The sequence below is a fragment of the Babylonia areolata genome, chromosome 11 (genome assembly GCF_041734735.1).
Source record: "Babylonia areolata isolate BAREFJ2019XMU chromosome 11, ASM4173473v1, whole genome shotgun sequence".
Taxonomy (NCBI): Eukaryota; Metazoa; Mollusca; class Gastropoda; order Neogastropoda; family Buccinidae; genus Babylonia; species Babylonia areolata.
Genome location: NC_134886.1, coordinates 3,910,227 through 3,923,737, shown reverse-complemented (window position 1 = coordinate 3,923,737; position 13,511 = coordinate 3,910,227). Strand labels below are relative to the sequence as shown.

The following is a 13,511-nucleotide window of genomic DNA, read 5'->3' as shown; positions in this document are numbered from 1 at the left end:
TCCCTGCCAATTCTGAAAAGGTCTTAACATCATTTCACAAAGCATTCATGTGGAAGGCAGTGTTTGTTCGCATCATCCAGCCAAAAATGAGACAAAGATTCAACACTTTGCACCACAATATGCAGTGACTGTGATATTGGTTGTTTTATAATGTATCATATTTTCATCAAACAGTTTACAGTTTGAAAGCTGTCAATGTTACTGAGCTTTGTTGAGGGATACAGACAGTGGGTATTATGCTAAGCACATCACACGCCTAATCAGCTTTATCATGCTCAGTTGTTGCCCATCTCCTGGATTGGGGATATTCAAAAAGCGATGTTTGATAATAGCGGAGTATTTGTATTTCTTTTTATCACAACAGATTTCTCTGTGTGAAATTCGGGCTGCTCTCCCCAGGGAGAGCGCGTCGCCATACTACAGCGCCACCCATTTTTTTGTATTTTTTCCTGTGTGCAGTTTTATTTGTTTTTCCTATCGAAGTGGATTTTTCTACAGAATTTTGCCAGGAACAACCCTTTTGTTGCCGTGGGTTCTTTTACGTGCGCTAAGTGCATGCTGCACACGGGACCTCAGTTTATTGTCTCATCCAAATGACTAGCGTCCAGACCACCACTCAAGGTCTAGTAGAGGAGGAGAAAATTTCGGGGGCTGTGCCGTGATTCGAACCAGCGCGCTCAGATTCTCTCGCTTCCTAGGCAGACGCGTTACCTCTAGGCCATCACTCCACATAGTTCATAGGACCTAGTGGTACACACGACACTAGTGTTGAACAGAGGTCCTCATGCCACATGTAGTACCTGGTTCTGCACACATGGTCGTGTTGCTGCCCACATATCCCTAGTGCTGGGCACAAAGTACTGGCACTGCACACATGACTCTCAGTGTTGCACATGCACTGGATCATGATGCATGTCTCCCTATTTTGTTCTTCAATATTAATAATAATAATAATGGTATTTATATAGCGCTGAATCTTGTGCAGAGACAAATCAAAGTGCTTTCGCACCAGCCACCCACACGCATGCATAACTCTAAAACTGTAGAAACTAAAGACAAGGAAGAGGCAGGCAAGGGAGGCTATTTTGGGAAGAGGTGGGTTTTAAGGCCAGACTTGAAAGAGCTGAGTGTGGAGACTTGACGAAGCGAAAGAGGAAGTTCATTCCAATTGCAAGGTCCAGACAGAGAAAGAACGGCGGCCAACAGTCGAGTGTTTGAATCTGGGTATGCGTAAACAGAGTGGATCCGAAGCCGATCGTAGTGAGCAAGATGGAGTGTAGAGGTGAAGGCAGCTGCAGAGATAAAAAAGTCAAAAAGCTTTCCATCTAAAATAATGTTTAAGGTTCAGATGAGGAAGAAGATTAGATCCCAGACCTCATAAAGGGTAGAAACTGATTACCTCTTACATCCTAGACGTGTGATCCAGCAGCCCGCCACAATTCAACTATTTCCCAAGGTATGGGGTTATTCATGTGCAGCTTCCATGTTCAACTTTGCCTGCACCCCAACAACTCTGAAGTTCTTTTTTTTTTCTCTGAAAACTATTTGTTTCTTTGTCGGAATCTCTTTTGCTTGACGATTTTGTGCTCAGGGTCCTAATATTGTTTCCCAAGTTACGTCTAAATGATACTCTGATGTTCTCTGATCTGTTATGCATACTCCTTTTGTTAACTCTCTCCATACGAACGGCAAAAGAGATGACGTTAACAGTGTTTTACCCCAATTATCACCATCAAAATATTACAAGTGGAAGGCTCTTACACTGAAGGGGTGAACGTTGACAAAGAATACCACAATTCTGATGACGGAAGCCAAATGTTGGGTCATTGAGACACCCACTGGACATCCGAGGGGTCTGTGTAGAGGAGAAGAGAGGACTGGCCGTACTGAGTGAGTTAACCATTGCAATTATTGTCACACTTTTCACAAAGTATAATCCAACAAACGTCAACAGCATTTCAGCATCCCCTCTCAACGCTGTTAGTTATCAAGTAAAAAAATTATGTGTGTAAATATACTTTTCCATCCACAATGCTTGCCTTGTGTACAGGAAGTTGGCACTTCCTTGGTTGCATCTGTCTTGCACTGTTTCAGGTCTTTGGTTTTCTGTGACAGTCACAAACAGAAATCTGGATCTCATTTCAGAAATAAGTTTGACAGAAACATAAAAGTTCACTGGTTCTTCTTTTCTTTTCTTTTTCTCTTGTAAAGGACGTTTGTTTTTTTTTAGTCACAAATAGATGATAATGAATGAGATGTTTCATTTCACTGATGTAAGACAGGTTGAAGAACAAGCTGGTTCTTAACTCACTCAGTACGGCCAGTCCTCTCTTCTCCTCAACACAGACCCCTCGGATGTCCAGTGGGTGTCTAAATGACCCAACCTTTAGCTTCCGTCGTCAGAATTGTGGTATTCGTTGTCAACATTCACCTCTTCAGTATAAGAGCCTTCCGCTTGCAATATTTTGATGATGGTAATTGGGGTGAAACGTTAACGTCGTCTCTTTCGTCGTTCATATGGAGAGAGTTGATGAGACTGATTTTTGTATTTGTATTTGTATTTCTTTTTATCACAACAGATTTCTCTGTGTGAAATTCGGGCTGCTCTCCCCAGGGAGAGTACGTCGCTATACTACAGCGCCACCCTTTTTTTTTCTTTTTTTTTTTGTATTTTTCCTGCGTGCAGTTTTATTTGTTTTTCTAAGTGGACTTTTCTACAGAATTTTGCCAGGAACAACCCTTTTGTTGCCGTGGGTTCTTTTACGTGCGCTAAGTGCATGCTGCACACAGGACCTCGGTTTATCATCTCATCCGAATGACTAGCGTCCAGACCACCACTCAAGGTCTTGTGGAGGGGGAGAAAATATCGGCAGCTGAGCCGTGAATCGAACCAGCGCGCTCAGATTCTCTCTCGCTTCCTAGGCAGACGCGTTACCTCTAGGCCATCACTCCACAGACATGTACAGACATAATATTGCCACACTGCACATCATCATTGAACACTCAGTTAGAAGGCAGTTAACCCTCTTCACACCATATGAAGACTTCAAGAAAGCTTTTGACAGTGTTGACAAGGAAGTCATCTGGAAGTTGATGCACCTCTGTGGAAATACCTGCAAAGTGACATTCAGAAACAAAACAAAACAAAAAAAAATATATATATATATTGTTTCAGAAACTGGTTTGCTGGAAACTGATGAAAATTCTTTTTTTAGTGGATTTCAGTAGACATTTGGAATGAAATTTAATAAATGGAATGAAAGGCAGTCCTTTTTGACTCACTTGTGTAAACAAAGTGAGTATGTTTTAACCCGGTGTTCGGTTGTCTGTCTGTGTGTCCGTGGTAAACTTTAACATTGACATTTTCTCTGCAAATACTTTGTCAGTTGACACCAAATTAGGCATAAAAATTCAGTTCTTTCCAGTCATCTTGTTTAAAACAATATTGCACCTCTGGGATGGGCACAAAAAATAAATAAATAAATGTATACAGGTCGGTGACCTTACATTAAAATTCTTGTGTTCTTGCGTTCTCTCTCTCTCTCTCTCACGCACACGCACACTTAACTGACACACACCGGCAAGCAGTGAGGCTAATAAAAATACACATTAGCAATAACAAGGGGGTGGGGGTGCTCGTAGCATCATTTCAACATACAGAATAGTATGAGAATTAAAAAAATGTCACAGGTGAACGAGAGAGAGAGAGAGTAAAACAATAATATATCAACAAACTTCATATTTTATGGCATAAAAGTGAGTGAGAGAATGAGTATTAGAGACCGTAAGAAAAGGGGATGGGAGTGAGATGGGGGTGGTCAGCGTTCCTACGGTCCAAAAGCCTGCCAACTACTAACACGTGCTGGGCAACGTTAATCATAGTCCATGAATGCTGTGATGATACAACTGCGTCTCTTTCAGTCACGTGACGAGAAGTGCTTGGTCATTAAACAGGAAGTGGACCACACAACCGTCTGCTACAGAACGTGTTGCCAAACGCTTGTTCTCTTTTACCCTCGTACAAGCAAACTTCTGTCTTAGTTTTCATCATGGCAGATGACGAACTCCAGAACAAACTGAACCGCAGGAATCTGATCAACGAAAGTGAAGAAGGCGCGGTTTTGCCATCAACCAACGTCTTCAACCCGTTCACAGAATTTAAAGAGTTCAGCCGGAAGGAGATTCAAGACTTTCAGAAGACTTTCAACAAGTGAGTTATCGTTTTCACTTTGGCAAGGGTACTGAAGTGTTCTGTCCGTTTTATGTAGACGGGTAATGTAAAAAGTAGTTGTTCATTGTTGATAAATACCTAAGTTTTGTTTCGTCGTCGTTAATCTTCGTCTAGATTGTCAGAAGCCTGCCTTAGAAATGGAAGTGGCTGGACCGGACATGGATGGGGCTGCATATCTTGTCTCAGTTTTATTTTCGGACTGGGAACAAAAGCACATTTTTAAAAGTCGCCAATGCTTCTTCTCCAGAGTACCGTCTACAATTTTGTTGGTATCATATTATATGCAAATATGTAGTTTGGGGTCTGCAGTGCAGACAGAAAAAAATAGTGACCGGATCAAGTGATACCTCAAGTCTGACTCTTGAAGTTGTATAGTTGTATCTTGATAAAGATAAGATCTTTTGTTTTAAAGGATTTTACTTTTAATCTTAATCATAATCATCGTCTGTATGCTAAAGTATGCTTTGCATTAAGCCAAATGTACTTAATGACAGAAATAAGTGGGTCATAGACACACACACACACACACACACACACACACACACACACACACACACACACACACACACACTAGTTGTTGAAGAGTTGGAATGATTGGTAGCTCATGATGTTCCTAGAAAATTATTTATTAGTTCTGCAGATCAGTGTTTTGAGTGGCATTGAATATTACACTACATTACTGCTGCTCTTGCCCTCCATATTAAAGTTGCACACACACACACACACACACACACACACACACACACACACACACACACACACACTACACTACACTACAGTACTGGTGCTCTTGCCCTCCATAGTAAAGTTGCACACACACACACACACACACACACACACACACACATTTGTATCTCACCTCCCCCTGACTTCTTGTCTACCCCCCCCCCCCCTCCCCCCCCACCCGCCCTGCTCACCATCACACGCACGTCATCAGCTAGGTCTCTCTCTCTCTCTCTGTCTCTGTCTCACAGACATACACAAACACACATGCACGCACGCACGCACGCACACACACACACACACACAGGATAAAGAGAAAACCAACCAAAATATGAAAAAGCTTTTGAGTTCTTTTGTTTTAAACTCGTAGACTGACTGACTTACTCAAGTTTCTGCAGGTATGATGTGGGAAAGGACTAGTTAATATGTGTTGTATAAATGATATGATACACTGACTTGCTTCAGGTATGATGAGGGCAAAGACAAGTTCTTTGTTTTAAGATCATAGACTGACTTAAGTTTCTGCAGGTATGATGTGTGGGAAAGGCCGAGTACAAGTCAGAGTTCTTTGCTGTATAAATGACATAATACTGACTTACTTAAGGTACAATGAGGGCAAAGATAAGTTCATCAACTTACTTTAACAGGAAGTAACTCGCATTACCTTTGAATGTGCAGTCTTGTCAGCACAAGTGACAGTATTGTTCATTGCATGAGGAAGTGTCCATACAGCAAACAAAATCACAGGCCGGTTACATTGTACTTTTGTAGACTTTACTGTTACTCTACAGTGTGTGTGTTTTGTTGTTGTTGTTTGTTGTTTTTTTAAATACAAATGGAGCACCCACACACATTCACAGAGGGGGGAGTAGAGGGGAAATTGGTGAGGGGGTTGGGGGGAGTGAGAGTGCATTGGAGTTGAGTTTAATGACCTATTGGCTAGTGCCCTTTAGGTCAAGTTGTTCAGTCTGAGGTCTTTGTTCGATGAAAGTTGTGTTGTTTCGAGGGTGTGAGTCCTAGCTGTTTGGATGAGGTGTCCATCTGATGTTCCGTGGGGAGGTCCTCGGAAAGAGATGGGGAGAGTGATTATAAAAAGAGAGAGAGAGGTGGTTCTGTTAAGTTTGCATTCACGCAATGTCAGATCAGTTTTTACAACACTTGAAAGCTCTGCTTCTCTGTGTTATAATCTATAACCGAGCAGTGAGCAATTAACTTGTGCTGGTTTTTGACTCAGCATGGTCAGTTAATGTGTACTAATTTAACCAGAAGTAGTTGTTCTCTTTCTTTCCTTTTCCTCTTCTGTTGATATAGTGTTATCTTTTAAAGTTTCAGAAAACTTGCTGGAATGCTGGTGTGGAAAACAAAGTCACAGATTTTTTTTCTTCAGTTTATTAAAAAAAAAAAAAAAATCTTTTGCAGAAATTTCAGTGCACACAACAGAACACAATACAAATAATAAATTCATACAGGTATCTGGATACACCTGTTTGTACATGATGTGTACATGTATTCATAATTGATTCGTGAAGTATCGAGATACAACCCCACCACCTCCCCACAACTCACCCACACCCTCCCACCCAAACACTTATTTACATGGGATTACATTGTAACCTGATATTAAAGAGTTTTATCTTCTGTATTACCAGGAACAAAAATATCCATGTCAGTATATATGCCCAACCACAATTCTTTTAAAATTTATATATATATATATATATATTATATATACACATACATACATACGTATATATTTACTTATAGCTTATTTTCAGAAGCTGAGAAAGCATGGCACCCAATAGATAGAGCAGATGTATAGTTATATTCTGACTTGCTGCAGACATGATGTGGGAGGAGACTACTCCTTTGTTTTAGATTACGATACAAACTTGCTGCAGACACCATGTAGGAAAAGACCATGCGTGTATGATGTGTGAAAAGACAAGTTCTTTACTCAATAAATTATGATATACAGATGTACTGTGGGTACAATGTCTTTGCTTTAAATTGTGTACAGACTTGCAGTTGGTACAATGTTGGGGGGAAAAACAAGTTCATTGTTTTGTAAATTATGAAAAACTGACTTGCTCAGTTGCTGCAGGTATGATGTTAGCAAAGACAAGTAATTTGTTTGAACAAAGTGGGCAAAGACAAGTTCTCTGTTTTAACAGTTATAATACTGACTTACTGCAGGTATGATGTTAGAAAAGACATCAGGTATGATGTTAGAAAAGACATGCTCTGTGTTTAAATGATATAAGGAAAAAAAGTTCTTTGATTTATAAATTATGATACTGACTAAAAGACATGTTCTGTGTTTAAATGATATAAGGAAAAAAGTTCTTTGATTTATGAATTATGATACTGACTTGCTGCATGTACGATGTGGGAAAAGACACGTTCTTTGTTATGAAACAAATATTGATTTGTGCAGATCTGTACTGTGTGGGCTAAGACAAGTTATTTTGTTTTAAAGTCATAGACTGACTGACTTACTCAGTTACTGAAGTTTCTGCATGTATGATGTGGGAAAGGACGAGTTAATCTGTGTTGTGTAAATGAAATGATACACTGACTTGCTTCAGGTATGATGAGGGCAAAGACAAGTTCTTTGTTTTAAGATCATAGACTGACTTAAGTTTCTGTGTGGGAACAGACAAGTTCTTTGCTGTATAAATGACATAATACTGACTGACTTCAGGTACGATGAGGGCAAAGACAAGTTCATCGACTTCCTTGAGCTGAAGTTGATGATGGAGAAGCTGGGGGCGCCACAGACCCACCTGTCTCTGAAGGCCATGATCAGGGAGGTGGATGAAGACCATGACGACAAGATCAGCTTCAGGGAGGTGAGTCTGCATCGTGGCACTACACAGCTTCACACTGATTGATGATGACACGTCTGAACCGTTGATGCATGATTTGACGGGTGCAATAGCTGAGTTGTTAAGAATTTCAATCTGAGGGTCCTGGGTTCAAATCTCAGTAATGGCACCTGGTGGGTAAAGGGTGGAGATTTTTCTGATCTCCCAGGTCAACATATGTGCAGACCTGCTTGTGCCTGAACCCCCCCCCCCCCCCCCCCCCCCTTCGTGTGTATACGCAAACAGAAGATCAAATACGCACGTTAAAGATCCTTGTCAGCTTTTAGTGGATTATGGAAGCAAGAACATACCCTGCATGCACACCCACGAAAATAGAGTATGGGTGCCTACATGGTGGGGTAAAATCAGTCATACTGGTCAAAGCTCACTCATGTACGTATGAGTGAATGTGGTAGTTGCAGGCCAGGAAAGAAGACACCGACAACACATGATTTTCTTCTTTTTTTTTTTTTTTCTTTTTTTTTGTTCTTTCTTTCACACAGTAGCATTTACCAAAGTTGATACAAATAAACAGATAACAAAGAGGACAAGTAAGGACCCCCATCCCGACAACCCCCTGCCACCCTCCAAAAAAAAGAAAATATAATGCATAATTTGCAGCTACTTTTCATTTTCTCTGCATGAGCAGGGTAGTTGTTTGCAGAGGACGGGTATTAGGCCGCTGCTGAAGTCTACACCGATGGGTCACAGCAAGTATGTTAGGTTAAACGCTATTGTAGGGTGGAGAAGAAAAAAATCCTGTTTCTTCTAAAGGCAAGTGCCTGTGCTTCCTTGTAGGCCTGACTGGAGCACATGTTTTTCCTGTCACTGAGTTTGTCGTTGTAGTTAGACTGGCCCTTGACCTTTGCTTTCTGGCCTCTCATTTTCACTCGCCAGAGGTCATTTGGCCTCAGGTTTTTGCTCACGGATCTGAATCTCTGTTGTGAACAGGAACCGGATGCAGGCACCAGTGTGTGCGAATTTATACATACTGAAAATGTGTACACACAATGATCATGTACTTACATATATATATGTGAGCACATATTCTTGTGTTTCTGCACATACATGCACACACACACACACACACACAAGCAATTGAAAATGATGATGCATGCTTATTACATAATACTGACTTGGATTCCACACACACACAAATGCACACACACACACACACATGCATGCAGATGTGTGCATGCATGCTTTCCCTCCCCCCCGTCCCCCGCCCACACACACACATAAAGGAAAAAAATTGTTAGATACTTCCGGGTTGATCCCTTCCGTGTATTTCTATATATCTACATACTCCGAATTGTGTGAAATGCCTTTAAATTAAAACGTTAATGTAGAGCAAAATGATTTTTAATTTTCGTTTCTTAATGAAAGTGAACTTCTTCTTCTTCTTCTTCTGCATTCACTCGTATGCACACGAGTGGGCTTTTACGTGTATGACCGTTTTTACCCCGCCATGTAGGCAGCCATACTCTGTTTTCGGGGGGGTGCATGCTGGGTATGTTCTTGTTTCCATAACCCACCAAACGCTGACATGGATTACAGGATCTTTAACATGCGTATTTGATCTTCTTGCATATACACACGAAGAGGGTTCAGGCACTAGCAGGTCTGCACATATGTTGACCTGGGAGATCGTAAAAATCTCCACCCTTTACCCACCAGGTGCCATCACCATGATTTGAACCCGGGACCCTCAGATTGACAGTCCAACGCTTTAACCACTCGGGTTACAAAAGCACCTGGTTGCTAAGCGGTAGCTATTGAGGTGGAAGGAAAAAAAAGCTGTTTCGTAAGCCACAAGGAAAACAATGGGACTCGGGTGTCTCAGTGAGTCGGTGAATGTTGCTGCCCTCTTCCGTTTTCTTCCTTCTTTGTTATTTGCTTCCTGTCCTGTGTGTGTGTGTGTGTGTGTGACTGTGTGTGTGTTTGACTGTGTGTGTGTGTGTGTGACTGTGTGTGTGTGTGTGACTCTGTGTGTGTGTGTGTCACTGTGTGTGTGTGTGTGACTCTGTGTGTGTGTGTGTGTGACTGTGTGTGTGTGTGTGTGACTCTGTGTGTGTGTGTGTGTGTGACTGTGTGTGTGTGTGTGACTGTGTGTGTGTGACTGTGTGTGTGTGTGTGACTCTGTGTGTGTGTGTGTCACTGTGTGTTTGTGTGTGTGTGTGTGTGTGTGTATCACTTTGTGTGCATGTGTGTGTGTCTGTGTTTTAATGTTATGCCACAATGTAACTTTTTGTTAAACTTTTGTTTCACAAACTTTTGATATCCGTATTTACAACAGATTAAATGCAATAAATGTCCATTTTTATTAAAAGACATGATAATGATAATGAAGATGCTAAAAAGATACAACAACAACAACAAGAATAAACATAATAATAATGATAATAATAATTCTAAAAATAATCTCATCCAATTTCTAAAGTGCCTTTCCATGTAAAACATGCTCAAGTGCACTGTACGAAGTAAAAACCAAAGACTAGAGTAAAACATGCATTTAAACACTAAAGTGAAAAACGTACCTGCACAGACACCCAAGCAAACTCTTCAAAGTATGTTCATACATGTACATAAATTATTGTAAGCACTACACCACTCATCATACATCACAATGCCTTAATAAATGCACATTTCATAGGCTTAGATATTTACAATACGTCAATAGATTTAATGCATTAGTCGTAGGATTTTCAGGGGCAGAAATTAAGTTTGTATTTTCAACAGTTACCGTTTATGAAGGAGTCTTGTGAAACAAATTGCATTGAAATTGAATATCACTAATTACAAAATGGAATATTTCATCAGCAAGAATATACAAATTCTGGCAGAAACCATGTATTGCAGTTTCAAAGACTCCATGTCACAAGGAAACTTTCTAAGATAATGGCTTGTATCTTGAAAAGTTTTGCAAACAGTATACCGAATTGAAAATCCATAATGTTTCAGAGGTTTGATGATTTTTCTGTTCATTCATTCATTCATTCATTCATTCATCCGTGTGTGCAGTTTCTGTTGATATTCCGCAAAGCGAAGGCCGGGGAGCTGGAGGAGGGCAGTGGTCTGATGGAACTGTACGCCAACGTCAGTGAGATAGACGTGGATGTGGAGGGGGTGAAAGGAGCCAAGAACTTCTTCCAGGCAAAGGTGGGGGGGGGGGCGTTTGTTTTGTGAACACCTTTCTGATGCTTAGCATTAGCAGTCATGCACTGTGGTTGGATACATGTAAGGGATGTGTTCCTTTGTGTTCTTTCTGTTTTTTGTCTATATCTGTTTCTGTCTCTCTGTCTTTCTCTCTCTAAGGACATACACTGCCACATGCTGGTACCTCTCTGGTGTGCATGCGGATTTCTCTCTCTCTCTCTCTCTCTCTCTCTCTCTCTCTCTCTCTCTCTGTGCAATCCATGCTATCCCTTCACGTTGTCACCCACTCTAAGCAAACCATTCGTGAAGTTCAAACACTGGAGAAACTGACCATGATTATCGCTCATTTGGCAGATCGTTGCACAACATCTCCCAAAATGCACCATTCCTTCTATGTAGTTTTATGTTTCATCTTTGTTTAATATATTCAGCCTGTACAGGTCTGAATGAGTGGTGTCTCTAAGTTGTTTTACATATATTTGGTACATTTTCCTTGCAGAGTTGCTTCTTTGCAAATTGCTAATGTTATGCAGTTTATTTATGAACGAAATGTAGGGATGCTTTTGATTTCTCACTTGCAATGTTTCATGAAGTGCTAATGCACAATATATATATATAATTTATATGTGTAGAGAGAGAGAGAGAGAGATAGGTTTTCTTGCATGTGATTCATTTGTTTTGGGCACAAACAGGAACATGTAGATTCAATATGTATAATATTAATAAACTATTATCAATTAAAGTGGTGTTGAAATAGTTTAGATACATAGTTCACTTATAAAGAAAAGCTGTATACTAAAATCATACGCGTACCCTAGACCATTCATATAGCTGTCCACCTGTTTTTTGTCTCCCCCCCCCCCCCCCCCCCCTCATCCTTTTCACACTACAATTTTCAGTGAGCCCCGTGTGCATTTTGTTTGTCTGTGCACAGATTGAGCAGCAGACGGCCAGCAAGAAGTTTGAAGATGAAATCCGCCAGGAACAAGAGGAGAAGAGACAGCAGGCAGAAGAAGCCAAAGAACGCAAAAAGGCCTTCAAGGAAAAAGCCAACATGTTCAACCAGGCCTAACTCGGGCTGCCTCATGATTTCTTGAGAAAGCAGCATGCACATTAAAAAAAAGAAGAGTAAATGGTAATTTTTTTTTTTTTTTTTTAGTAAATTGTATGCAGGTTTGATGATGATTTGAAAAAGCAGCGTGCACATTAAAAAAAAGAAGAATAAATGGTAAACTTTTTTTATTAAAATTTTTTTTTTTTTTAGTAAATTGTATGCAGGTTTGATGATGATTTGTGAAAGTAGTGTGCACATGAAGAGAGGAATTATTTGGTAACCTTTTTCTTTTTCCTTAAGATTATTTTCTAATATAGCAGATTGTATGCAGATGTTTTGAGATACCATTGTGCACGTGAAAATAGAAGAATAAATGGTAACTGTTTGGTTGGTTTTTTTTCTTTGAAGATTGGATCATTGAATGGTAAATGTAGTGGTGCCTAAATGTTACTTATTATCACTGTGGAAAAATTTGCAATAATTTGCAATAGATAATTTATATGATAATTTATATGATTTTACATTTTTCTCTCTTTCTTTTTTTTTTTTTTTTTCACGTTTGTTTGATCAACTTTTACTTTTTCCTTATACTTTTAATTGATATGCAGAGCATGTTGCATGGGGTTTTTTTTTGGTTTTTTTTTTTTTTTCAACTTGTATTTATATGAAGCAGTCTCTTTGTCACACCTGAACACGGGCATTTATACGAGAAATATACATGTATATTTATATGTGAATACACCCGGCCACATGAGTGTACACCAAACTCAGCTTCCTACCCATCAGCTCCCTACCCCCACCCCCACCCCCACTGCCTTCTGCATAAATACAGAAATGCACAAGGGCAAATACATGTACACACACACACACACCTTTCAGCTGCACACAACCTGAAAATACACAGAAATAAACTGACCATAGTAGCAAAGAAACATACGGAAGAGTTGCACTCCACTTGAATGAACTTCACAAAAGGAAGTGTCTTTGGGTTTTTTTTGTATATAAATGGGCAACACTGTTGGACACAAATCTTCATTTTTCTTTTGAATTTGGTTGAACTGTATGGGGATATTTACAGATCTTCATTTCTTTTGAATGTTGTTTAATTGTATGGGGATGTTTCCCCTGCCCATTGCTCCTGATAATGATCTGCTTTTGTGCTGCATTTGTAGCTGCTTTGGCACATTTTCTTGGCTCATGTTTTTTTTTGTGTTTTTTTTTAACATTTATCCGCGGTTTTGGGGGGAGCTCATTTTTGTGTGTGTACCTAGCTTTTGATATGTTATTTGGGGGAAGTCCCCTTCTGTGTTTCATATATTTATAATTACAATTTCATATTTTCATTCCCATCTCTTTTTCTTTTTTTCTTTTTTTTTTCAACTCTTAAAGAAAGAATGATTTCCGATCGACCACACCAGTGGCATCAGTAGGTTAGTCAGCATGTGTCTTCATATCGATAAAAGGCAGTGCGGCATATGGATAG

General features: G+C 40.0%; 1 protein-coding gene across 1 annotated transcript; it reads left to right on the top strand.

The window, feature by feature from the left end:
• Positions 1 to 3,973: 3,973 nt before the first annotated feature.
• On the top strand, positions 3,974 to 12,080 carry LOC143287469 (EF-hand domain-containing protein D2-like). Its single transcript, XM_076595477.1, has 4 exons — positions 3,974 to 4,210; positions 7,656 to 7,803; positions 10,840 to 10,977; positions 11,909 to 12,080. The coding sequence occupies exons 1-4, from the start codon at positions 4,050 to 4,052 to the stop codon at positions 12,044 to 12,046; spliced, it is 585 nt and encodes a 194-aa protein (XP_076451592.1). The 5' UTR covers positions 3,974 to 4,049; the 3' UTR covers positions 12,047 to 12,080.
• Positions 12,081 to 13,511: the final 1,431 nt, after the last annotated feature.